The 27,557-nt window shown below is 31.3% G+C and overlaps 1 protein-coding gene across 1 annotated transcript in view; it reads right to left on the bottom strand.

Annotated features, from left to right (window-relative positions):
- LOC129965727 (ATP-binding cassette sub-family A member 2-like) overlaps positions 1–27,557 on the bottom strand; it is a 67,452-nt gene that overhangs the window by 15,428 nt on the left and 24,467 nt on the right. The window contains exons 8-18 of the mRNA XM_056079852.1: positions 24,355–24,543; positions 21,843–22,021; positions 21,627–21,758; positions 18,132–18,261; positions 16,350–16,498; positions 14,290–14,445; positions 11,545–11,755; positions 10,228–10,471; positions 8,552–8,628; positions 6,410–7,273; positions 2–127 (exon numbers count right to left, since the gene is read on the bottom strand). Coding sequence (XP_055935827.1) covers positions 2–127; positions 6,410–7,273; positions 8,552–8,628; positions 10,228–10,471; positions 11,545–11,755; positions 14,290–14,445; positions 16,350–16,498; positions 18,132–18,261; positions 21,627–21,758; positions 21,843–22,021; positions 24,355–24,543 — 2,457 coding nt within the window. The remainder of the gene's footprint in view (position 1; positions 128–6,409; positions 7,274–8,551; positions 8,629–10,227; positions 10,472–11,544; positions 11,756–14,289; positions 14,446–16,349; positions 16,499–18,131; positions 18,262–21,626; positions 21,759–21,842; positions 22,022–24,354; positions 24,544–27,557) is intronic.

Raw genomic sequence — 27,557 nt, 5'->3', positions numbered from 1 at the left:
CCAAAGAATGCACAGATCCCTATAAAAATGGCGAGTCCACGATTTTCTCGCTTGAGGAAGATTGTAACTATATAACCCAAAGGTAACGAGGCCCAACCATACAAAAAGAGAAGTAGCAAAAATGAACCTGAAATATTTCAGATTATTTTAAACTATGTGCTTTCAACGCAATTGTATCACATGATTTTAATAACAATTTTTAGCGATTAAATAGACAAATATGCAATTCAGTTTTAAAGCCCTGTAAAAGATGAATGCGCAATCCATGACAAAATAAAGTTTAAAGAGGGTGAAAGAAGGCGATTCCGTTATGAAACCTTAAACCATGAAACAATGCAAAAATAGTTTTTAAATGGGTCCCACCCTATTTAACAGAAACGACAACGTCATGAAATTTCGAAGTTCAGCGGCGTGACAAAGTGGTCATAATTTGGAATAGTTACTCTACTTCATAATTTGGAATAGTTATTTTAATTTGTAATGTTAGGGAAAGATTAAAATTAATTTAAACTAGTTTAGAAAATCCCGAACGTCTTGAAATTTGGTAGAATTGTTAGATTAAAATTTTTATGATATAATTATTAATATAAAATAATATTTTGATTATTTATGGGGAGAAAAGAACTTTGATGGAATTACGTTGCACGTGCCGTTCACTATGGGGACTGATTTAATTATTTTGATTAGTTATTTTCGAAAAAATCTAGAAATGTCATGCGTGTAACTCATCGTAGCTATCTAAGGCCGAAAAAGGAATAATTTTTAAGAGATTTCAACCCACCAGATTGGTAACAGAGTTTTAAATTCTCAGTCTTTTTACAGACGGTAAATGAATGTATTAGTTGACGATTGCAGCCCTAGGTCTTTCCCTAATATTAGGCACAGCCGGATCATATGCTGGCATTTGAACTTACTCGTTACGAATCTGGGGTAATTATTCGAAGAACTTCATGGATGTTCTTTTGATAACTTCCGAAACAGATTCAATTTGGAGGTCATCATGAACCATTTCATCAAGCATTTGGAAGCCATCATCAAGCATTTTCCTTCTGACGTACCAGGGCGCATTAACAGTCTTCATCAGATGTTTATTTTGAAAACAATAATCAGTTGAATTGAACTACGAGCGGCTATTAATCGCCGAAAATTCTTCCGATAAGGCCAAGTAGTATGCATTTTTGATATAGGCCTTCTAAATATAATTTTTAACTAAGGTCAAGGAGTTGGATATATAATCATCAATTTAGTTAAAAATTTACTAATCTATATATTTAAACTAATTATCAAAATAAAAGAATTAATTCCCCAGCTCTAATAGAATGTCTAATTTTGTAAATATTTATTATGAAAGCTCATAATCCTTAGATATAGATACACTTCTAATCCTTCAATTTTGGTAGAAATATGAAGAAAAAAAAATCACTTCTATACTGTATAATCTCTGTGGGGTTAAACATTGACAAAGTCTCTCTTTCCCTAAAACTTCACCTATTTCGTTATTTCATAAAAAATTTGATCCTTAGATATGTTATCAACGGTTAACTGTACCTTTCTCTCCTTCATTTTCGAGAGATATTTTCCGGCATTTTTCAGAGAGCCCCACCCCACTCCCAACCTTATCAACAGGACCTTTGTCCACTGTCTTCATTTCAAAAGAAATCTCAAAATTATCATTTCACTGTGTATTCTCTACCAGGAAAACATTGACAAAATTTACCAGCCACCATTTAAATTTCGCCAATTTTTATTCCATGAGAAATCGCAGTGTCTTAAAATATGTCATCAATGGCGGTATGCTTGCCTTTTGTCACACTCCATTTACAAAAGATATTGCAAAATAAAATTTGGATACTATTCCTCCAGTTCCAACAAATGGACTGATTTCTCCAATTTATTTCGCCACTTTACAAAATTGCTAATCAATCAAGATGCCCTAGAGTTATTATGAGAGTACATTGTATCACAATATTACTTTCATTTATTATTGAAAGATGCAATTCATCACATTTGATTGGTATGGCGAAACTAACGCTACGAAATATATTTGGCGAATAGGTAATATCGAAGACAACCAATATAAATTAAAATAAAAAAATTCTTATTCTGTATATTTGTTTTCATTATTTATACCACAGTAGTTTAATCTTTAGTTTACGAATGAGAAAAATCTTAAAATGTTCTTAAAAATGTTGAATTGTCATGTCAATATTTTGTGACCCCAACGAAAAAATCATCTCTTATAAAGTCAATGATATCAATCTCTGACTTGTCTTTTGATATCCCTTGAAGATTTCCTTTCTCCCCTTTCCTCATTAGAGTAAATATAATGTTTTAATGTATGTGTAGTAGTGGGGGGGCGTGAAAACAATCGACAGGTTATTAAATGACAAACATAGTTGAGAGAGAATTCGTAACAGGCTGATAACAAAGCATCAGTAAAAGCTGAGCAAATAATTTTTACTTATTCTCCTGTAAGAAAAATCGCAAGTCATAGATACTTAATCTTTGTATTTATTGAATTAACATCAATACTTTATATTAAAGAAATTATAAGCCTTCACATTTCATAATATTGGATAAATAAGAAATTCTGTTATAATATAAGAGATCAAATTCCAATAACATGGAAATGATTAAAATGCTGATATAGGTAAAAGCCAATGTATTAGAAACCTTGATTCAATATTTTAAACCCTCCACTGCCTCTGCTAGGTATGGATTCTGCAACATGTTGAAGGACAACTAAGCCCATAGAATATCAGACATTGGGCAACCAAGAATTAAATCGAGAGGTTTAAGCTTTGGGCTCCTAGCATTTGGTTCTCAGTCCCAAAAGTTATAAAAATACATCATAGATGATTGTTTGGCGAAGTAAATGCCAATTTCATGGCTGTATTCAAGGTAATTTGCTTGCTGACCATGGGCATTTCAAAAAAATCGGCCTTTTTTTGGGGGGGGGGGGTTAAAATGAAGAAAGTTTTGCTTAGGAGCACGTGCTTGCGTTTCTATGAAGGATTTGAGAGAAGAATAACCACGAAAATGTATCTCTTTTTGAGTAATAAATATGTTAAAAAAAAAAGGGTGAAGAAATTATTTTTGAAAAATTGATTAGTGATTATCAATCGAATTCTAAAAAGAACGCGGGAAATTCATCGGATATGTGTAAATATCCGACGAAGACTTACGGTGAAAATGGAAATATAAGGAAAAAGGAATTAAAAAAAAGAACGAAGGGAAGACATGAGTACTGCTATTAACAACCTCGTTATAAAACTACCTGGAAATATTGATAAGGCAGAAGTAGCATCATCGTCCTAAGATTCACGGAAAATGTTTATCAAAGCGGCAATAATAACAGTTATTGGGAATTAATTAACTCTTATATTCAGATAATAGCAGGGAATGTTGAATGATAAAATAACGTTTTTCTGACAAATACATCGGGAGTAGGGATTGCAATACCGGTATTTTGAGCCATTTGTACAATTATCTAATACCGGTATTCACAAGTTTAAATACCGGTTTTTCGGTATTTACTAAAAAATTTTAAAATTGTTTTCTCTATATGTTCAGGGATCGCTAACATAGCAAAATAGTATACGTTTTCGTTTTTATGTGTTCCTAATGGCCGAAAATTATTAGCTAATTAATGGCTTAATTAATTGCTTAAATCTAAATCAGCGAAACATGGATTATCCCTGAAAGAAAATATTGTATCCATAACGACTGATGGAGAAACAATTATGAAAAAAGTTGGAAAGTTTATTGGTGCAAATCAGCAGTTGTGCTATGCACATGGATTCAATTAGGAGTAATAGATGTATTATACCAAAAAAATGAGGAACAGAAGAATCCAAATACTGTGGATATAGAAAATTCGGATTCCAACTTTGAAGAGACTAAGAGTGAGAGTGATATTGACAATGAAGATAATGACAATGTAATTGTTGAAGAAGATATTGCTAATGAGAATGAAATATTAACCTATCAAGAATTGCTTCCTATAATTTATAAAGTTCGAAAAATTGTTAAGATATTTAAAGATATTTAAGATATTCCCCAATAAAAGGGATATATTACTAAAATATGTACTAACTGAAAATAAAACAGAATATATGTTAATATTAGATTCTAAAACACATTGGAACAGTTTACTCCTAATGATGGAACGATTTTTGAAACTGAGAAATCCAATCCAAAAAGCAATAATCGACTTAAACCTGAAAATTAATTTATCAGGTAGTGAATTCGACTTAATATCCAGAACTGTATCAGCTCTACTTCCAATAAAACTGACTATTGAGGCATTATGTCGGAGAGATTCTAATTTATTAACAGCTAATGCAACAATAAATTTCATGTTGCAGTCACTGAAAGAACAACACGCATCACTATCTGAAGAATGATATATTACATTGAAAAACCGCACAGAAGAAAGGCATACGGAAATAGAAAATGTCTTATGGTATTTGCATAATTATAATGATTTTAAAAATGAAAAAGAAAAAGAAAAGGAAAATAACCAATTCAAATCTGATTAAGTTTAGAATTAATTTTCTTAAAATTTTTTACCCACAAACCTATCCACATTCAGAAGAATTCGGTGCAATTATGGAAGATTATGATGACACTAATATCGATAGTGAAACAAAAATTAGAATTAGCGATAAATAAAAAAATTTCAACGGACCAAAATACAATATAGAAATCAGCTATATCCAAAACCATCCGACGAGAAATCGATTTATTTGAAGATGAGGGATTTAGAGGTAAATACTTGGAAAAAGTATATCGCGTATTGCTGACAGTATCACCAACTAGCGTAGATATCGAAAGAGTGTTTTCGACAGCTGGTAACTTTTACCCAAAATTACTTTACAGGCTTAATGATAGTGCGATTGATGCATTATTTTTTTTAAGATCACATTTCAAAAATTTGTAATAGTACCACAGACTGAATAGTGATATTTACACTTTTTTTGTGATTTAAATAAATAAGATGTTCCTTTACTTTTTTGTGATTATATACTGTTATAATTTATAAGTTACAAATTATTTTTTGTGATGATTACACTCTCTAGCAAAACTGGCAAATAAAACAAAGAAACACCTGCGTTTTCTTTCTTTTTCTAAAATTTCTAATACCGGTATTAAAACAGGTATCCCGGTATTAAGATTTAAAAAATACCAAATACCGGTATTGAAATTTTGGTCCGGTATTGCAATCCCTAATCGGGAGTATAGTTATTCTTGGGTATTCATTATTTTAATGGAATTTCCGAAAGAGGTACCAATCTGGAAATTATAATATTATATTTTATTAACTGAACATTTGTGTAACAGTTGATTTCTTTTCATTTAAAGGTAATTTTCCTTGTGTTTCTTCAAAAAGCATTACTCCTGCCCTTTCAGTTCCAGCGCACTTCTTTGTGAAGGACGGAAATGTGTATTCTAGGATGTTGAATTAAATTTTATAGAATAGGAAATTACTGCCATATATATCTTTAAAGTATGTCCAGTAAGTTGCTTATGGATTTCTGTATAGTATCTAGATTTGGCTGTGGACAGTGCGGTCAGAGTTAAGGTGGGTTTACACTCGGCCGTTATAAGATGACCAGTAGGCAGCGCATGCGTAGAAAGATTGAAAAATGCTATTAGGTCCATGGCAAGTACTTGTCCCGGCGAGACAACAATATGCAGCTGTATTGTATTTTTCTTTTTTCCCCTTAATGCGCATGCGTTTGTACAATTTAGCCTTCTCTTTGGTGTGAAAAAATCGATCATTCATCATGGATTAATTTCGATATTTTTTGCTTTTTGTTCTTTCTGATGCGAGGTTGTGTTTTTTCTTCTTTTTTTTCAAATTTATGTATGGTGACTTTTTTTATTTTTATTTTACCTTATCTTTATGTAAATATCCATCATTTTAATACGATACACAGTGAAAAAGAAAAATTCAGGGACAATTTAAGCCAAGCATGGAATACCTTAATCTATCTTATGAAATTGTGTGCAACATAAACCATTCCCTGTCTGTGCAAGCGCTACCTACTTGCCGTATTATAACTGGTCGTGTTTAAACCCGCATTACTGCTAAACAATTCCTATTCAATGGATGGTGATATAACCAGATATATTCCACCATTACGTGAGGAGTAAGCGTATGTTTATATAATCCTTAAATAGCATCTTATCTAACTGAGACAACAGGGAGAAATGCCAAACCAGGAAAATATATCCCACGCAGAATTTGATTGAATTTGCATAGTTCTGGTGATTCTGAATAATTTGAGCTATTAATACATTTTGTATTAATATTAAAAGTTTTCTAATCCGTTGCCAGTACTACTATTATTAAAAAAAATATTGAACATATTTCGAAAAATAAATAGCAATAAAGGTATCTTACCTATCGCGTTCCAATGTGCCCCGAAGAAAACGGAAGGAAAGAAGAAGGCGGGAGGCATGATCATAATAAGGCAAATGACAAAGTAAATAAAGTAATCCCAGAGGAAGATGGCAATCCAGTACATTGCAGTTGGAATTCCACTCATTAGTTGCAGCAGTTTGGCTTTTGTTGCCCTTTCATGCACATGCATGAGGATAAAACTGAGTGACAGGAAAGTGCAAACCAGTGGCACATAAAACGTTGCCCATCCGGAAGAGGTTAAGCCAACATCACTTAAAGAACTGTATCTCTCCCTAAGAGATATAATAGGCACAAGAGTCAATGAGATACTCCCAGTGCTCGCTATATGTCGCAACAAGGCAGTTTGCATTAAGAGAAGAGACATGGGCAGGGCATGAACGGCTCCCGCATTATACCAAGCTGTAAGATTCAAGGCTCCGCTTTGCAAACGGTCAAATGTGCCCCCTACAATAAGTCTCTTTAAATATTTAGCAAAACTTTTCTTTCCATAATTCAAAACATAATGCGTTGGCTCCGTAACTTTCTCCGTGCCGACTTTCTTTGATTCCAAAACATTCTTGAATGTCTCGGCGATATTCGAAAGACTTGGGTCTTCATAATAATAAAATCCGTCAGTTGACCCGTACACGCTGCTGATATCGAGTTCCAAAGGCGGATTCGGAGTTTTATGTAGGTCATTCATGCAATAAAAGCACATCAACATCATAATGAATGGAATGGTTAGCTGGATGAGGTGGAATTTCCAGCGCCTTTTGCAGAGATGGAAGTGCTTCAGCAGCAACGCTCGAAATTGATTGTGAACACTGGCATGCAGCGTCGGATGGAAAGAATCCCTGGTAGCATCTGAAATATCACTGATGATCATTTTAAAGTAAATAATAACGCACACATTTTGATTTGTCTAAAAGATTTATTTAAAATTAACTTATATATCCAGCATTTTATATTCATGTTTCTAAATGATGAAATATAAACATTGATTAATTAATGATTTGATACAAAAACTTCATTAAAACATTGCTTATACAACAATATTTGTGTGCAAAATTTGTTGCATCTACAACATAAACATATTTCTAGTAAATTAAAGAAATCATATGAAATCAGTTCTTAAAATAAAAGAACAGTACTCTCCCGAGTATTCAGTTCATGATTATCCGGCATCTGTACTATCCGACCTACTTTTCTTATGTCGCAATCAAATGAGGAAGACAAGGCGTTGCATTGGCAACATTGCCAAGGCCTTACAAGCGGGCGGCTGCTACGATCCTTCTAAGTGTCGTGTGCAAAATACAAGTTCTGACAGGAAAAGAGTAGCGTTATGCTCGTTGTTCGCTGTTTTATCAGTGTGTAACGGATCTGAATTGTTGCCGCTGCCTACTGATTACAACTGCCCAGTATAATCAATACAGTATTCGTAAATTGTTCTTGGGATATGATTAATGTTTTTAAATGTACCACAGTGAAGATTTCAAAATGGGGGATAACCGAAAAAAAGTTGTAGTGACAATGGAGGAGAAACAGCGACTAGATTCTGGTGTAACAGTAAAAAACGGCAACTGCTTCTGTGATTCAACTGGCCGCGTTCATATTCTACATTCACATTCTATGGAGGGTTTAATACTCAATAAGAAGCCAGAAAATGCGGATTATAACAATGAGTTTTGGTATAAAAATTTTGTCTTCTGGTATTGGTGTGCAAAGAAATGGGTTCATAGATTTTCTACCTAACCAGCTTTTTTTGTTAACCGGCCTACCCTTCCGCCACATTTGGACAGATACTCAGAAGTGTATTGTAAATTTATTATTTCTACCGATAGGATTACAAATGTGTCGGAAAAAAAATGCGTTTGAAGAATATATAATACTATCCATGTAAAGGACTATTTTATATAAAATACTACAATGACTAAAATCTTTCTAACATTTTAAAAATAAAACTGGGAAAATCCCTTGAATAAATTAGTAATTATAAAATAATGATAGTGATAATGAATATCTTAACTAAGCATTAGGTTAAATGATTATTTAATAAATAACTTTATAAAGTATAAAAGAAACTTTAAAAAAATAAGTGAAGTAAAGTAAAATATACTTTATAAAGTATAAAAGAAATGATACCTTCTGTATCTGTGCTTGTAATTTCAATTGCTCCGCCAGGTGCGAGGTTTTGTATTGTGCGTGACATATTCGATACACTGCCAAAAGAATTCACGATATTTATAATACAAATATGATATACGTATGGTAGGGGAACATTTTTTTTTCATAAAATTAAAAACGAAATCCATCAGGGTATCATACAATATAGGGATTCGGAAACTTTTAAACATTGGGATCCATTTTTCAATAACCGAATCTACATCGACCCACTTCCTCTTCGAAACATTGAATTTTTTCGGAATAGAATAGTGCACATTCTTTACGAAAAAAGTTTTATGAGCTAAAAAGAAACTTACGAGAATAAAATCTTTTATTCGAACTAGAAAATATAATAAATGTTACACACATGGTACCGAAATACTTTGAACTAAATGCCGACGAAAACTGAAATGAACGTTCTGATAAAAGGGAAATTCTGATTAAATGGGCGGGATCTGAAGTACAGCTAGAAAAGGTCAAGCTAAGATAATTCCTTAAATTCAAGCCGCAAATTGAAGCAACTTTTTATATACGCCATCCGCATGTTCAAAAGACTTTTGTGCAGTTTCGTTCTTGTCATTCTACACGAGTCGCTTGTTAGCATATTGAGTACTTTTTTTTTACTGTTGTTACCATGTTGCCAAATCACATTTCAGAAAAAATTACGTTTAAATAAGACCTTGTTACGATACATAATTTGGGAATCCATGATATAACGTATGTTGTATTGATGCCTCTAAATATATATTTTCTTTTCATATTAAAACAGCAAAAGTGTATTTGGTAGAAATTGTTTAATTGTTTTTATCATTGAACACGAATTTTCACAGCGTGAATTTTTGAGCGAACGCTTCATTAAATGATCGGAAACAGCAATTTAAAAGAATACTTTTCATTTAAATAGCTATTTATTTTTTATAAACTATTTATAATTTAACAGATAAAGCTTTAGATTTAACTCATAACGAGCTTTTTTCAATTCATACTGCTACAAAATATTTAAATGAAACTAAAACTGAAATTAAAAGGAAAGAGTGATGCGAAAATCAGAACTCTGATCTTACATCTGCCAAATTACAAAGAAATTATTTTAAAGTTGGCGCTACACGAGATATTAAACCTTGATTTAAAGTTGGACCCAACATTTGATATAAATGATTTGTCAGTTGTAGAGACAAGTGTTTCTGTCCAATGATATGGGGAATGTTTGATTCAATTAAACTTGAGTAAATGTTTCACGTTGTGAGTAGGCCATTTATTGGCGGATGAACAGGATGCAAATCTTGCTATCGCACTCATGGTATTGTCGTGTTCCAATTTTTTAATTCTTAAAATTCTTTAATTGTTTAACGGTGGCAAAAACTGCGTTCAATCGAATGTCTTGTTTTGAAAATTTGAGACTTCTTTTGACTCAGGCGGAAAAGGTAGAAAACCGCTGGAATATCTTTTAATGCAAATATTTGACTCTTGACGTTGGAAGCTCTCAGGTCGAAATCCTATATATATTGCTACAAATTATCATACTCCCAATGTTAGAAGATGATTGACGTATTGTATAGTGTTTGTTTAGCTTTAATTTCGAATATTTAAACCGCCTGCATGTGTATTGGAGATGGTGTATTACGGGAGGGAAGAAAGATGTAGCTTATACTAACGTTAACGAAACATCTCTAATAGTTGATGAAGATATACTATAGGAGATAAGGCCAAGGTCATTTTTATGGCTATCTATCTCTCCTAACATATCTCCAAACTCATTAGAAGCTCCCAGATTAAAAGAAATTTCACGCTGCGAATCATTTCCGCACGTCACTGTTGAGATATGCTTTCTGATGATCGATTTCAAACCTTGCAAATCGAAGTTCACATCTTTCAGGACGTGTAGATGATAACCAGCACCTGAAAAAAAATTATATATCTAAGTTTTTTTTTTTCCTTCAAATTTCGTACATATCAGTATTTTTAACGGCAATGAAATATTGTAATGCTTTCAGAACTTAATTATCAGTTAACTTATAAACTTAATTAAATTATGTTTCATTAAAATTCAGCCCGATGATCAACCCATCCTTACTAATCAAAGGATGTATGTAATGTGTCCAGAACCCCTTACAGTCAAGAAATTTTGCGCACAGGTTGTTATAATAGTGACTACACTGTGAAGCCTGAATTTTAGTGTAGAAACGTTTTTGGATATTTTTTATGTATCTCTGACTTCATACATTGAATTTTGAACAAATTTTATAAAATTGCTTCCCAAAAAATTTTAAGAATTGAAACTAAAATTGCTGTACCTGACATCCTAATTCCAAAATCTTTTTTTCAAATTCTTGGAGATATTTATTCAAGTTTTTCTCTGCAATTTGAAATGACAACAAACACAATTCTTTTATTCATTGATTTTTAATTAATTGTTTCCCTGAAAAGTTGAAATAATTTCTCTTCTACGATCCGCAGTAGAAAGCCCATTTCGGCTGGAGAATTTTTTTCCCTTTCTTGAATTGGCAAAAAGCCAAAGTAAGAAATCCCGAAACCTAAAATTTATTTTCATATAATTAAATTTTAATGGCTTCGTTTGCAAGAAACTTTCTTATTTCATTATAACTACTCACTTTTTTACGTGTGCTCATTTTCATTTTTTTGTTCCGATTTTTTTCAGCTGTGGTTCAGCATGCGATACACATTGTTAGGAAGAAGAAAAATATACAAAATCAATATTAATTTTCTTAATTCATTTACGTAGCTTCTTTTAATGTTAATGTGATATTGTTTTCGTACAGTCAGTGCTTTGCACACTTAAATGGTAAATTATAAAAGAAAAACTAAAAAGATAGAAAATATTTAAAATAAAAATTTCTATTTTCAGTGAATTAATAAAAAAAAATTTTTAAGTTTTCTTTAAAATTTTTTAATTATTTTAGATTAATAAATAAGAAAACTTTAATACGAAGACAACATTTATTATTTCGTACCTAACTTTTGTTTGATAAAAGCGGAGGTTCCGCAGCTGTGTATTTCTCCATCCGCCAACACCGCAATGCGATCCCCAAGAATATCAGCTTCTTCGAAGGACTGTGTAGCCACAATGACTGTACGGTTGTGTTTCACTGCTTGCAGCGCATCCCATACCTGTCTCTTTGATTCGTTATTCATACCATATGTTGGCTCATCTAACAGTAGGACCTAGAAATTGTGTTCAATTTATAAATTCAAAAAGTGAATGTTATTTAAAAAAAATTTAATATGATTCGATGTCACTTATAACTGTACAAAGTCCATTTATATTATGGCAAGGAATTCCAACAAAACATTATAACATGGTAATGTTCTTAGTCTAGCTTATTTTATTTAAATTAAGCTATATCAACGGCTCATTTTGAAGTAGTGATTAGAACATTTTCGAACAGTGGTCAGATGACGAGGGCAACATCTGAATTTCCTTCTCCAAATTTCCAGTCACAGCAATGCAAGGGAATTTGACCAGAATGGATTTGATTTGAAATATATTTTGGAGAATTTTAAAAACTTTTTTTACCTTCCATAATTTTTTCTAAATTGCGATAATTTTTCTTTCTATTACTGCGATAATACTTGGAGTAATTGATATTCGTCATTGCAATTGAAGATTTCTTATGGAAAGTAGTCGATAATTCGACTTGCATTCTTAATCTTACTTTTGATTTTTGGAGAGCTAAATCAGAATGATTCCTTAAATAACTTTTGTAGCTTATGAACGGTTCATAAAACATTTAATTAAGGAATAAAAAGTGCACAGCATTAAATCCCTCACATGGATCGTCGAGATACTTTTGCTCCAATTTCAGTAGTTCTAAGACCTTTGTTCATTAACTGCCCAAGCGCTGCTCTTCGTCTGGTGTTTTTAGAGTTGAGATTATTTCTTTCAAATTTAAAATAAATTTTCAAACTTTATTTAGCTAGTTACCATAATATTTCATTAAATGTCCTCCATCTATTTAAAAATATATCCCACCCTAATGCACTGGTCCAGATTTTGGAAATTTTCTTTTCATATGAAAGTTCGTGACCCCTGGATATCACATCAGAGGCCGCCACTAAACTTTCATTTTCAAGAGAAGTTTCAAAAGTGCTACTTCACTGAAAAATTCAATGCAACCAGAGACAGAATTCCTTAGCCACACCCACTGTCCACACTCGAAAATTTCAAATAGATTTATATTTTAAGTGAAAGCTCTTGGTCAATCTCTGGATGCATCATCAGTAGTGATCTACCTCGAGAGCCTTAAACTTTGAAGAGATATTGAAAAATGAAACTTTGGCAGAGCCACCAGGCCTTAACAACTAACCGATTTTGCCAAATATTATTCATCAATATGCAGACATCTCTAATTATTCAAATTTAATTTAAAATATTTCTATTGTTTATTGTTTAAAAAGATACAAAGGATTATGACTTCCCTATATGGCTCATCAATAGTCGCCCGTTTCTTACCACCTACACTTTCGAGAAAAGTTCCAGAACTCAATTTCATTGTACACTTTCTATAGGAATAAAAAAAGATAGAATTCCTTATATATAGCCACTCTACCGATTCCATTGCTTTGTATTTCACTTGAAAATTCATGATTCCTAGATACTCATTTATAGTTTTCTGTACCCATCACTCTTCAAATTCAAGAGATATTACAAAATGTTTGAACCTTCGGACTCAACAACTAGAGCGATTTAGTCAATTTGTTTTCGCCAATTAATTTCGTCTCTTTGAAAATATATCTACTTGTCAAAATGCTCTACGTTTATAGAGCAAGTCTCAGTTAAAACAATACTTTCTTATTTTGTGATAAGATGGGTTTTATCAATGTTTTTGTTGACATGACTAAATTATTGCTATTGTTAAGGAAAATGTCACTGTCTTCCATCATCAGTGAAAATACAGCCGAGATATACACAAGAACAGCACTTGTAATAGACAGCAGCACACAAGTAGCTAATCAGTTGTAAGCAACTGCAGCACTACAAAGCTATCAAACAGAACTCGGCTGTGAGAGAGACTTGACAGAATTATTCATGGTCTTCAAACGTCTGGTAATTTCCACTGTCTACTAGCTCTGCTGGCTAGCTGTACTTGATTGTCGATTCTGATTTGAGTGTACAATAATCTGCACATGACTCGACACTGCCTCAATACTTGACAACAAGATTCGGCACAGAAATCAATATTCGATTCATTAATCACTTGAGCTTCACTCAACTGATTCACACCAGTTCGGTTTCTCAGCTTTTAATAGCTTCTGAATCATGGCACAGATACTTCTTGAAGGATTGTTAAAATTCGCGTCCTAATGGTCCCATCACCAAAATTCCTGAAAATTCTAGAATCTTATTTTTCTGCTGCTAGATTGCGCGCCAAATTGCCAAGTTTGCTGCCAGGCTCTGAGGTCATTAATGCATTATCTGCTCAGCATCTATCAGAGCTATATGTAAATTTGTCTTCCGTGCAGTGGAAATAATTGCATTAGGAAGTAGCATTACAAAATTAACACTATACTTTATATCATTTAATTTTTGCAATAAAGTCTTTTATTAGTTTTTCTAAATACACTTATTGCGCAAACTCTGCCAGGTAATATATATATATATATATATATATATATATATATATATATATATATATATATATATATATATATATATATATATATATATATCAGCTAGTAATAAATGAAAAGTAACATACTTTGGAATCGGCAACAATGGCAATTGCAAGACACAGTTTTCTCTTGTCGGTGTAGGATAGATTAGACACTCTTTCAGTCTTTTTATTCGTCAATTTCAAAATATCCAAAGTTTGTTCAGCTTCATAAGTTAGTCCTTTCAATGATGTTCCTTTCATCTAAAATTAGAAGCAAATAATAAATTAAAACTTAAAATTTGAGATAATCATATAATTTTAAACGAGCAATTCTTATATATTATAAATTTATTTCGTGTATCTCGGAAATGATTCTAACGATTTGGATCAAATTTTATATTTAGATGAAGTTTTTGTTTTTTAATTTATCTACATAAGTGCTTTCCTGAAAAAAAGCAATTTTACAGAAGAACAAAACATTCTTTGAAACTTCCCCGTGATCTGGGCGTCCCGGGTTCGAGTCCCGGTTTGGGCATTGTTGTTCTTTCTGTTCTATCTGTGAGATGTGTGAATGCACCCTCCTGTAAAAAGAGGTTGTGCAAGCGAATGAGTGATGCGTGAGTAGTCAAATCGTACTCTTGGCCCAAGTTGGCTCTACGATAAAAACAAGAGGCGCTCCCCCTTAGTCTTAAATCGGCTCTCTTTGAACAGCGGGCTTGTCCGTGGCAAGTGCCATAAGAAACAACAACAAAACTAACTATTAGAACCTTTTCTGTCTGCTCTCATGCGGATAATGTCATATAACGCCATTTTTGGTGGTACTTGCATTCTTGCCATAGGATGATACCCTACTTGTACCAAAATAATTTTTAGATGGCGCTGATGGATTGAGATGAGGTAAGATTGAAAAATATTCATATGTAATCAGTACGTGATTCATATCGAAATATTTTTTAGGAAAAAAACACGATTTTACAAAAAAAAACTGCCGAGAGAATCTTCGTCTCCTAACATTAAATAAAAATATAAGCGAATATAGATCACGAGTTTTCTAATATATGTCCACGGCGGATTACGTGGTAACTCGGGATATTTGCACGCCGTTCATGGGTGTATATCAAAGATATTTCGTCTATTCAGATATTTACATTGCTAATGAATGTTAAAAACTCAATTTCCTCCACATTTCTTTTATAAATTTGGCATTTTTTTACTGAATTTTGGCTTTTTAAACAGTTTCTTTCTACCTCTGTTATTAATACCCAGTCTCACAGGTAGAAGAAATCAATAAAATGATATTCCCAAAACTTTTTTTTGTATATTAATGATAGAAATATTCTCACTCTCCAACCGCATCAATTTGTGAATATTGGCAAGGCCATGAACGCCACGAGAGCTCGTATTTTTATTTTCACACATGAAAATTGTGAGCTTCGTAGTATAGTAAAGAAAATAGCACTTTTGTACCGGAAGTTTTTGATATCTTATTCACAAACAGATAGAAATGTGGTTTTTGAACTCAGTAAGACCTAGGAACATCTAGATTTTGAATATGTTGACGATTGCAACATTTTTTCTTTAAATGAGAATGTATGTACGTAATGTACGTAAATGAGAAAATATGAAAATTAAAATGGTTGATGATTCATTTTGAATATTCAAAATGTGATAATTGGGTTATTTGGTAGAAAAGGATGTCATCCTTTCATTCCAAAGTAAACAGTAAAACTTCATGTCGTTCAAAACACATATTGAAAAAATTTCTTTAAATGAGAATGTATGTACGTAATGTACGTAAATGAGAAAATATGAAAATTAAAATGGTTGATGATTCATTTTGAATATTCAAAATGTGATAATTGGGTTATTTGGTAGAAAAGGATGTCATCCTTTCATTCCAAAGTAAACAGTAAAACTTCATGTCGTTCAAAACACATATTGAAAAAATTTCTTTAAATGAGAATGTATGTACGTAATGTACGTAAATGAGAAAATATGAAAATTAAAATGGTTGATGATTCATTTTGAATATTCAAAATGTGATAATTGGGTTATTTGGTAGAAAAGGATATCATCCTTTCATTCCAAAGTAAATAGTAAAACTTCATGTCGTTCAAAACACATATTGAAAAAATGTTAAAGACTTTTAAAGCAATATTACTTACGGCAGCAAAGATTTTCAAATGTTGTTCAACCGAAATTCCGTCATACAGAACATTGTGCTGGGGGCAAAAACCAAGGAATTTGCGAGTTGTGTTTGTTGAAACATCGAACCCATTTATTGCGGCAATACCGGCTGTTGGAAGTTCTTTACCTGTAATATTCGAATATATGATGATTGAACCATAAATGTACTACTCAAATTATAGAAACATAGAGATGACACAAATACAGTTATAGAATAATTGAATTTTTTAGTATTATTTAGTACAGAATGCAAAGAAATCAAGTAGCATGATGAATTTTTCCATCAAAATAGACATTAAGTTTTTATGGTATACTTTGATTAAGAAACAAGTTTATACTGTTTGAAAACATCGGAATATATACATAAAAGAGAATAAATTCATTATGAAAAGAATATATGTGTATATGATGCAACTATTACGCCTATATCTCAATATTTTAGGAGCCCAAATTGCCAAAATAGTTAGCCAAAGGGCTTTTTCACAATATTAGAATACTTCCTACCACGTCGTATTTTAAAAAAGCAAAGGCATTTATTCCGTTCCTACTATTAATTCACACTTTCCCTATATTATTTATATATCTTGCTCAAATTTTCAGTCGTCAATAAATTACTTTTTATTATCCACTCAAGTTCAAATACATTTTTTTAAACTTATAGTGGTTGACACTTGATGTCAATATAGTTTTTTTCCAAATATTTTTTCATGAATTAAACTTGTCTAGTAATTTCTATTTGGTCGCCAAGCTCTGAGATTACTGACGCGACACCCGATCATAAATAATATAAGATATATATAAATAATATAATAAAATAAGGAGGAATTGACTTAAAATTTTTTATATATTACTTGTTTTTCTACTTAAGACAGTATTTTTTCTACTAATTTATCATGATGTACATGATGAAAGTGCACATGTAATAAGCATTCAGTGATTTAATTTTTCATACATGATTCATATAAAACAAGGCAGTGACAAATTTCTCACTTTAAATTAATAATGGTAAAAATTCTTTATTTAATAAATATATTTTAAAATCCATAATTAATTTTTGTGTCATAAATTTTATTGCATAAACAAACAAATACAATTTAACACAAATATGTCTATATTTAAGAAATATATTAAGAAATCTAAAAATGTGAAGTTTTTCTTAAATTGAATTTTAACTGAAGAGTCAAATTAGAAATAACATTTTTTCTCCTTTAAAAGACGATTTTATTTGAATTCTCTTTAAGATATCGTATGAAAGAATGTGGTAAAAAAATAGATGTCGAATACTAGAGTGTGTTGTAATTAAATTGTCCTCTAAATCAGTTAAAAGAAAACGGTGGAATAAAAAAATTCCTAGCAAATGTGAAATGTGTGCAGCAAAGATAATTTTACAAATAAAAGTATTTTCGGCAATTGGTATATATTATATATAGTGTGAGCCATCCAATGAAGGGTCAAAAATATGAATGGAATTTCATTATGGTCTTGATTTATATGAACATTCGACCATACACTACTATACGAAACCGGAAATTGTTTCAGCATTGATTTGCATTTTTTCATCCGTTGAATATCTACAAGTGTCAGCCATTCATTTGGTTATTTCACATACTTCTTATATCGATTTCACATATTCTTTCCTATGTGCTCTGATATGAAACTGATTTGTTTTTTGAATGTTGCATCAATACATCAAAATACCACAACACTTTCCAATCACCCTGCAAGAAATTATTCAAAACTTGTCATAAATTATCTTATACCTGAAAGAATATTGATTATTGATGTTTTCCCAGCTTCACTGTGACCGAGCAGAACAGTTATTTGTCCTTGATTGCATTTTATGGATATATCATGTAGGACTGTTTTGGAGGAATTTCCTTGTTGGATAACCTGTAGGAGCAAAAGGAGCTAATTACTATGGCTGTTACATATATTCCTTTTTTGTTCTGTCTAACACATATCAATATTACAGCTAATAAATCTCTGATAAACCAACATATAAGAGCTGCTATAAATTTAAAAAGGAAACAATGGCTAGATAAAGACCATTATAAAACAGATATATACTTATGCATAGAGAGAGATAGAAGGAAAAAAGAGAAAGAGAGAGAGAGAGAGAGAAAGTGAGAAAAAAAAGGTGGGAAAGAAAGAGAAGGTGAAAAAGATATATATATATATAGAGAGAGAGAAAGTGTGTGTGTGTGTGTGTGTGTGTGTGTGTGTGTGTGTGTGTGTGTGTGTGTGTGTGTGTGTGTGTGTGTGTGTGTGTGTGTGTGTGTGTGTGTGTGTGTGTAATGATATTTTAAAATCTAATTTCAATTTAATTAATTTCCAAGATTTTATCTTAATTTCGCCCATAGTAAGTTCATTCTCTTATTTATTGATCCAATTCCTCTTTCTCTACTTAGTTAATTCAAGAGAAGCTTTATAAAATTGCTGGATCGGCTAAACGCCGATACATGCTCACGCTCCGCGTGAAAGACTAGAAAAATGTCCAATAAGCACATTCTTTTTTTAAGATCCCTGCACTTCCCTTACTTGTGATTGACATACGTCAGAAATTCCTATCAGAATCTTAATAATATATTAGCACTGTAAAGAAATATTTTCCCTATCAAAATCTCAAATTATATATATATATATATATATATATATATATATATATATATATAAACCAGTAAACTGGAGAAAAGAAAAAGGAATGCTTAAAAACATAGGGAAAAAAGAGCTGAATACACGTGCAAAGTGAATGGGCAAAATGCAGCAATTCAAGGAATGCTGTGGAATTAAACTGTAAATCAATACTAAAAGTGGGAACTGTGAAACTCGGCAAACAATATATTAATTTAATCATCAGGGCATGAAAACAATACAAATCACAAAAGGAATTCTTGCATTTTTTTGCAGATAGTATCGGGCAATTAAGTGAAAAAATGCTATCTTTACTAATGCTGTAATAGACCAATGCTATAGAGACTGAAAAGGAGCATAAATCTGACCAAAAATGTAATACAAAATAAATAGAAATAATAAAGTAAATATAAAAGTAAATGCATGATATAACGAGATTAAACAAAAAAGGAAGTGAAGAAAGGAAAATAATAAAGTAAACGATTCTCCGCGTGCTTAGAAGGCAGCAGATGTGTCTTAACTGTATTAAGTGACTCAACTTTTGGCACGCATTTAAGAGAGTTGCCAATTAAGGGCTAAAAACTACTGGCTGCGATGAAAATGTCGATTAAAAATAAATTGTAAATGAAAAAAAGTTAAAATTTTTAAATTAAAAAAGGGTTAGAGCGATTGTGAAGGAAAAATACCAGTTATTAAAAAAGATGGGTGGAAAAAATAGTTTAAAATAAAAGACGCTAGATAAAGAAGAAGAAAAATATTATTTAAATATTTGGGATCTTTTAGCTCTGGCCAAAAGTCGCATTTTCGAAGTTCAATTCATACCTTGCTGACTTGGGTGACCCTGCCTCAATTTTAAAATAACTGCACCAATATCGTTTTGAAATGCAATCTTTTATTAAACTTAAAGCCAAAAATTAGAGATATTAAGATAGAGATAAGGGTGTTATTGATCGTGAGGTTATCTATTAAGTATTTGATTTGATTTTTAACTGTTTGTTAAATTGCATATTTTATTAATTCTTTTGAGCTGATTTAAAGTGGAATTTTTGTCGATGTTGTAGAAAACTCCAAAGAACACATCTATTAACACAAAATTTCAAATCGCTTTTTTTGTCATAAATATGAGGCTTTTTACTGTTGTCTCTCTGTAATGAGGTCGGAAAATACTGTTGATGAGTGCTTATTTTGATAAGATTTATCTCATTTTGGATAAAAATTTCGGGTAAAAGAATTGAAATCTTGGAGGTTAAATATAATCAAATCATGAATGCATCCAAATGCTGATTTTATTTCTAAAACAGAAGTTCTATGAAAGAAGTGAAGAAATAATTGACTATGTGCATGAATCTATCTAATGAGGACTAATCCCATGATTATCCATGATGACGCTATTAAAATAAATACATAAATATCCAGTTCATCAATTTTCTAAATTCCGCTATAATGAACTTCACTTTTTAATTTGCATTGTAAACTACGCAGATATTAAACAGAATTCTTCTTCCTTAGCATTCAATGAGGAAACTCTTGGAGTTAAATATTTGATGAAAAAATAAAAACGGTTTGAATTTCAGGGCAACAACGTAATCTGCTGTTGGAAATTAAGAAAAAATATTTTTAAAAACTAACAAAATTCAGGAAAACTTTTGCACGACTATTAAATTGTTCTCATTGAAAAGATAAGTTTTTGTACTTTAAGATTATGTAAAAAAAATCATTTTTATATATTAATATATTCGTATGGTATCGCTAGGAAAAGTCAAAATTTCGATTGATTTTTAATTAATTAAAATTCGAATTAAGGTTTTCAAAAAATCTCTCCGATATGCACATTGTCTGCTCCAAAGTTTATATGTGCCGAGTTTGGTTGCTGTAAGTAAATGGCTTGGCTTATACAACACCACATACAGACATAACGAAACACACATTGTGCGGCAATCACCTTGTGACTATACATTGAATTTAGTTTAACAAGTGGAATAATGGAAAAGCTAGACCTGGGCTTACCCTGCTTCGTGTATTCTTTTTCTACGAAGCACAAGTGATATGAATGAACTAAGCTGTACGCAAAGAAAGACCACAGCAAGAAATTAACTCTACACAACCAAATAGCAATTGTTAACTAAATAACAGCCACACTGTGCCCATCAATGCGATCAACACTCCAAAGAGACAATCAAGGGAATTGCTTCAACCTATCTAAAAAATATTTATAATTTTTCCATTATGAGCTGACGTTGCATAGAATTTTTAAGAAGAATCAGCAGATCTGGGTTACTAGGGCCTTGCATTTTCCAGAACTTTTATTTTTGTCGCCAAGTTTAGCGACAAATTCGAAGGTGTGGATCATTATATAGATGATTCAATGATATGGATAGCATCAAGAATATCTATAAATCTCTCTTTCCAACTATGAGACCAAGAGGCAGGAAAAAAATATTACAGATTCGTAACAATATATTTTTAACTGTAGACAGGCGAATGAAGGTTTTTAATCAGTTAAGGATAAATCAGTTTAATCAGTTAAATTTCATTAATAATAATATGTTATGGTAATTGGAGAGAATGGAAGAATATTCCAAGAAGTATTTTGAAACAATTAATAAATCCTTATTGAATATTACCTTCGATAAATCCTTGATGACGACGGTTTTTACAGAGCTGCTGGATTCCTCCTCAAAATTGTCAGCCTTTTCACTTCTGACTAACTCGATTTCGTTTGGAACATTTGTGTTTTGACCAAACCAGTAACTTTTCTAAAAAGAATTAAACTCCGCATCAATAATTCATTAATTGATTATTTGGAGAATTTTAAAAATAAACTAAAGAATTGTTTTTACCGTTAAGAAGAAATAGAATGGCTTGTGAACTCTGGGTTGCCATGGCCAGACCGTATCAAAGTACCATATTGCAAAGATATAGAAGAAGCAGGAAAACGCCATCATAATGATGACCATTAGCATGTTGATATCAGGGATACTCGGATATTCAGTCAGATTACGCCACTGAATTCCTTCATCTAAAAAAAAATTATAAAATCTTTCAATTCAAAAAGTGAAATCATTAACAAGCCTATGTAAAGAATTTTATTTTACTTTATTTTATTTATTTCAATAACGCGTATAGTATTTGCACATCTTAATTCAATTAGTTTAGTTACATTTTGATCTGATATGAATCGTGCCCCTTCGCAATGAACGCTTTGAAAATATTCAATACAAAAAATTTCCTATAACCTATAAAAATGAATTAGGAATTAGCGATTAAAAAATATTAAATAATTACAATAAAAAAAACATATATAATATTTTTAATTGCTCAAATAATACAATTATAATAAATAGTGTTCCACAATTAACGCAAGATTTGAATTCGCCTCCATTCGTGCAGTAAAGTGTTAGCTATCCTATTAAAAATTCTATTTGGCAGCTGATAGTTTAGGGTTAGTAAAAATGGAACATTACATGATAGAGAAACTTGTTTTCATTGTTGAACAATATTTCAAAAATAATGAAAGTTTGGCGACCACATTTCGAAAATGTGAGAATTTTTCTCCCTAAATCACATGATTCAACACCATTGTCAAGGTCTATGCCAACAAGCCAACAAGCACGCGTGCATTGAAGGAGGAAATTCAACGATGCATCAACGAAATTCAACCACATTTATGTAAATGTGTCAGCAAAACCTTGGAGACCATTTGCCCTAAGTGTTATTCCATGCATAACCCTATCTTGTATACTTAGGATGCAATAAAAATATAACAATTTAAAGAAAAGGCCGGTGTTTTTTATTTAATTCAAATCTTGAGTTAATACGTTGTTCTATCGTGTAGCATTCCATTTTTACTAACCTTAAACTATCAGCTGTCAAAATTTTTAATAGGATTTCCAACACTTTACTGCACGAATGGAGGCAAATTCAAGTCTTCGTTAATTTTAGTACAGCCTTTATAAATGATATAAAGTACCTTTTTTTGCACCCTTTTTGTTTCACTGGTATGTTTTTAGAAGTTATTTTTATATGTTACTAGCTGACCCGGCAAACGTTGTTCTGCCTTATAAATTATTTCTATTGAATATTTTGGTTGTTAACGAATGTATTGTAAGTGTGTAGGGATGGGATCTGTGACAGGAAGAGGAATGGAGAACTGTAGACGATGATCGCCGATAAAAACTAAAAAACACCAACCATTCATTTTCTCAATACAATGTATTTCATTAATGTAACGAACATATACATTGTTTGATCTCTTAAAAGTTAAACGTAAAGTGAAAAAAGTAATATATTTTTAACCCTAAAGTATAAAAATGAAATAAAGATAAATCAATATTCATTTCGAAGAGCAATGGAGTGTACGATATTTTTTCTCAGTCCGTGTTTAGCCAACACAAATAAGCTCGATGGTTTGCCCACGTGTGAAAAACATGGTGTGCCCACATCTAAGCCGCAAACAGACATCGTTTGGCCTTGCGACTTGCGATTGTCATCACCGATCTAACCTATTGATTCCATTACCGATATCTAACAATTGGTCCGAGAATGCGTCAGCAGATGGATCTTGTAGCACTTGGACGTGCGTGTTTATTTTTAGCTGTATTTTTTCAACATTACGTCACAGTGGCGATGATTTCAAGCAAGCGTTGATCTCCTCAGTGTACGGTGAACGTGGATAGGAGCACCCTAATTACCTAGCGCCGTGAAATATACTTTATGACCTATTCTCATGCCTACCAAATACACATAAATAATTCCATGAAAATCGGTCGAGCCGTTTCGGAGGAGTTCGAACACAAACACCGTAACATGAGATTTTTATATATTAGATTTAAATTCGTGGTTCAAGTTTGCAAAATTTGTAATTGATTTTTCAATCGTATTCTGGTACACTGGATTATATACTGAAATTCTGGCGTAGAAAGGTGTTTTCCCGATGTAGAAAAAACAATTTTCAAAACTCAGCAGCAATTAATCGACTGATTTCATCCATATATTCATGTTACATAAATGACGCCAATTAATTATTAATTTTAGAGGAAAAAATGTTTTTTCGATTCTATAATATTTATAAGGAATGATGAAATATATTAAAAATAAAAATTAGAATATCATAAAAGTAAAGTCCTTTTAGAAATAAATCCTTATCGGTGTGCGGTTAAAAATAGACTAGTTAAAGAGCAAGAATTTTGGAAACAAAAACATTGATATTTTGGATATTTTTAAGGAACATCAAATCCAATACTGAAAAAAATTGTTATATTTGTATGAAAATGCAAATAGAATTTAGTATTTTTTTTAATTACAGAGAGTTAAGTCACATATCAAATCGATTCATTCAAATTATCCACTTACTTCCACCTTCAAAGATATTTATTATTACGAAAGAAGTAATCAAAGCTCCACTTGGATATACGCAAATCATCAATTTATGGAAAAGTGAAGATGCGAAATATCCCTCAAAAGTATCGGAATAGATTTCCCGCATCAGAAGTTGAAAAGAAAGGAGGTAAACAATCATTAACGCACAAACTGCATAAGCAACTAAAAGAAAAAATTTATATTATATAAGAAAAGAAATATATTCTAACTATTTTAATACACTTAATTTCTGTGAAATTTAGGACTATACTGACATTTCTTTAACCCTCGATACCTCAGGAATAATATATATAATAATTGCTGCAAACAATATAATATAATAAACACTAAAGATTGCCACATTCTGTTCAGACATTCTTTATTGTTTAACAGTATTACAGAAGTTGTAAATTTTCAAAAAAAATATTATAAAATAAAATTATTAATTTTAAATCATGATATCACTTAATTATTTAATCACTGAATAATTAATTTTCAAGATGTTGAATATTATGTCCCATTATATACATTATTTATTATAAATTCAATCTTTAACGGCATTGAACAAATGACGACAAAGATATGTGATGAAATTGAAATCTTGGACTTTATTTTGGTATTAAAAAAATATTATAAAAGATAAGGCATCTCAAAATACACTGAAAAAAAGGAAATTAAAAAAATATCCCTAAAAATTGAAAGGAAAAAATATCTTTGAAAATCAAAACGAAAAGCTCTTTCTAAAAGTGAAGCTATTCCTGCCTTCAGAACATCGTATAATACAATGCATTGAAGAAGGTATAATGCATTCTGCTTTTATCAACGTGCGTCAATAAGAATTTCATAACAATTTGAAAATCTGGCATGTTATAACATTGAACTGGGATTTATCTTCAACACTGCAATAATAATATAAACGCTAAAGAGGTGTAGCAAGAAAATTGTGAGGGGAAAATGAATGATTAAATTAATTAACAGATTTGTTGAAACTAACTTATAGCCTTACCTCAGATTATTAATGAGGATGGCAATTTCTAGAACTACTCAAGATTGTTCTTTTATCAAACTATCAATAAATGCGATAACTATCTCACATTTTACAATAAATTATTTAAGTGTTTAATTGTTAGAGTTTTCTATTCATAAATTAAACCAACCCCTCGCAAAAAAATAGCAAATGGATTCGGAAAATAAATTTCATACTTTTAAAAGATCAGTTGCTTTTTACCTTCATTTCCTTATTCAATCAGACAGCAAATCTTAATTATGAGCAAAGGCCTCTGTCTCTTTAACCCTGCTGTTCTGTTCGAGTCGATATGAAACAAAATAAAATTTATACGTCCGTAACAAAATATAGAATAAGGATATTTTCATGTAACTTCTTCACATTGTCGGTAAATAATATAAATATGTATTTCCCAATTCAAAAAATCATTTATTTTTACTCATACATATTTCCTTTTGTTTGGGATAATGCAAAAGAAAAGAATATCAAGAGTTTCTCTAATTTATCCGTTTTGAAACCTGTTTCATTGACTATGTGTTTGGTTACGTGCAAGGTCAAAAAGTTGATACGATTAGAAGGGGCCAAACTATTTGCACTTATTTGCAACGTTGTTTTTTTCCCCTTCCCTTCTTTTATTTTTCTGTGTTTTAATTTCTGATATACTGTAAAAGAGTTGTGCCTGTAAATATGAGAGAAAAACAGGCGAATTGCATAAATTTGAGTCACTCTGATAAATCTAAGCTAATAGAAGTTTCTGACAGCGAAGAAGTATCGGAGTATGAAAATCATACAAGTGATGAAATTGACAGCGAAAGTTCTTAAACGATTTTGATACCGATACTCAACAAATGAACTATAAAGAGAGTATTCAGTCCAAGAATTGTGAAATAAAGTGGAAGTTAGATCCATTGCCACATTCTTCTCAATCAACAGTAGTTGCTAATAATAAAAATACACCAGAGGTCACAAGATATACAACGGCAAGGATAGCAGACAGAAAAAGTGCATTTAAGGTTGTTTCAATTCTACAATTCAAAACGAAATCATAAAAATGACTAATATTGAAGGAGAAAAGGTTTAAGGAAAAATATCGAAAGTAAAACGTTTCAATCATATATTGGATTATTATTGTTAGCTGGTGTTTATAAATCATAAGGCTAATTAACAAAAAGTTTATAGGATAAAGAAACAGGTAGAAATTTGTTTCGTGCGACAATGTTCCTCAAAACATTTTGCACCATATTGATAATTATTCGTTTTGATAATAAATCCACTCGTCAAGAAAGAAGAAATTTGGATAAATTAGTTGCAGTGCAAGATATCTGGGAAAAGTGGATAGAGATTCTACCCAAATTATATAATCTGAATATATTACTGTAGATGAACAATAAGTAGGATTTCATAGCCGATGTACTTTCAAACAGTTTATACCAAGTAATCCATCTAAATATGGCATCAAAATATGGACTTCAGTGACAGTAAAACTTCATATGTACCTATTGAAAACACAAATTTACTCTGAAAAAGAACAAGCGTCAATGCCAGAGAAAAACCAGGGAATGCGAGTAGTGTGTGATCTTACTTATGGGTATTTGGGTCACAATATTACATGTGATAATTTTTTCAATGTTAAAACCTAAGACAACTTCTTCTAAAACGGAAAATGACTATGCTTGGCACCATTACAAAAAATAAATCAGAACTTCCTGAAGAAATGTCAAAAATGATTACATAAAATAATATATAAAAAAATAATAATGCAAAATAAAATAATGAGTTCACAGCTCATTATTTTATTTTACAGAAGACACAATAGTTGTAAACTACATCCCAAGAAAGAACAAGAATGTTATTCTTATGAGCACTTTGCATCATGACTAAGAAATTAGTAACAGCCCTGACAAGAAAAATGCATTAATGATCTTAGATTACAATTCAACTAAATGCGCTGTGGATACTCTTGATTAGCTTTTAAACCCATACACTTGTAAAAGAAAAACAAATCGCTGTCCCATGATATATAACATGCTTGATACTTCTGTGTATAATGCATTTGTTCTATGAACTTCAATACATAGTGAATGGAACAAAAACAAATTGTCTAAAAGAAGGTTATTTTTGGAAGAAATGGAAAAATCTCTCATTTTTCTACACAATGAAGCAAGGCCACACCTACCAAGAGAGGATTCAA

The sequence above is a fragment of the Argiope bruennichi genome, chromosome 4 (genome assembly GCF_947563725.1).
Source record: "Argiope bruennichi chromosome 4, qqArgBrue1.1, whole genome shotgun sequence".
In the NCBI taxonomy this organism is placed as follows: domain Eukaryota; kingdom Metazoa; phylum Arthropoda; class Arachnida; order Araneae; family Araneidae; genus Argiope; species Argiope bruennichi.
This window is presented reverse-complemented; position numbering and strand designations above follow the sequence as displayed.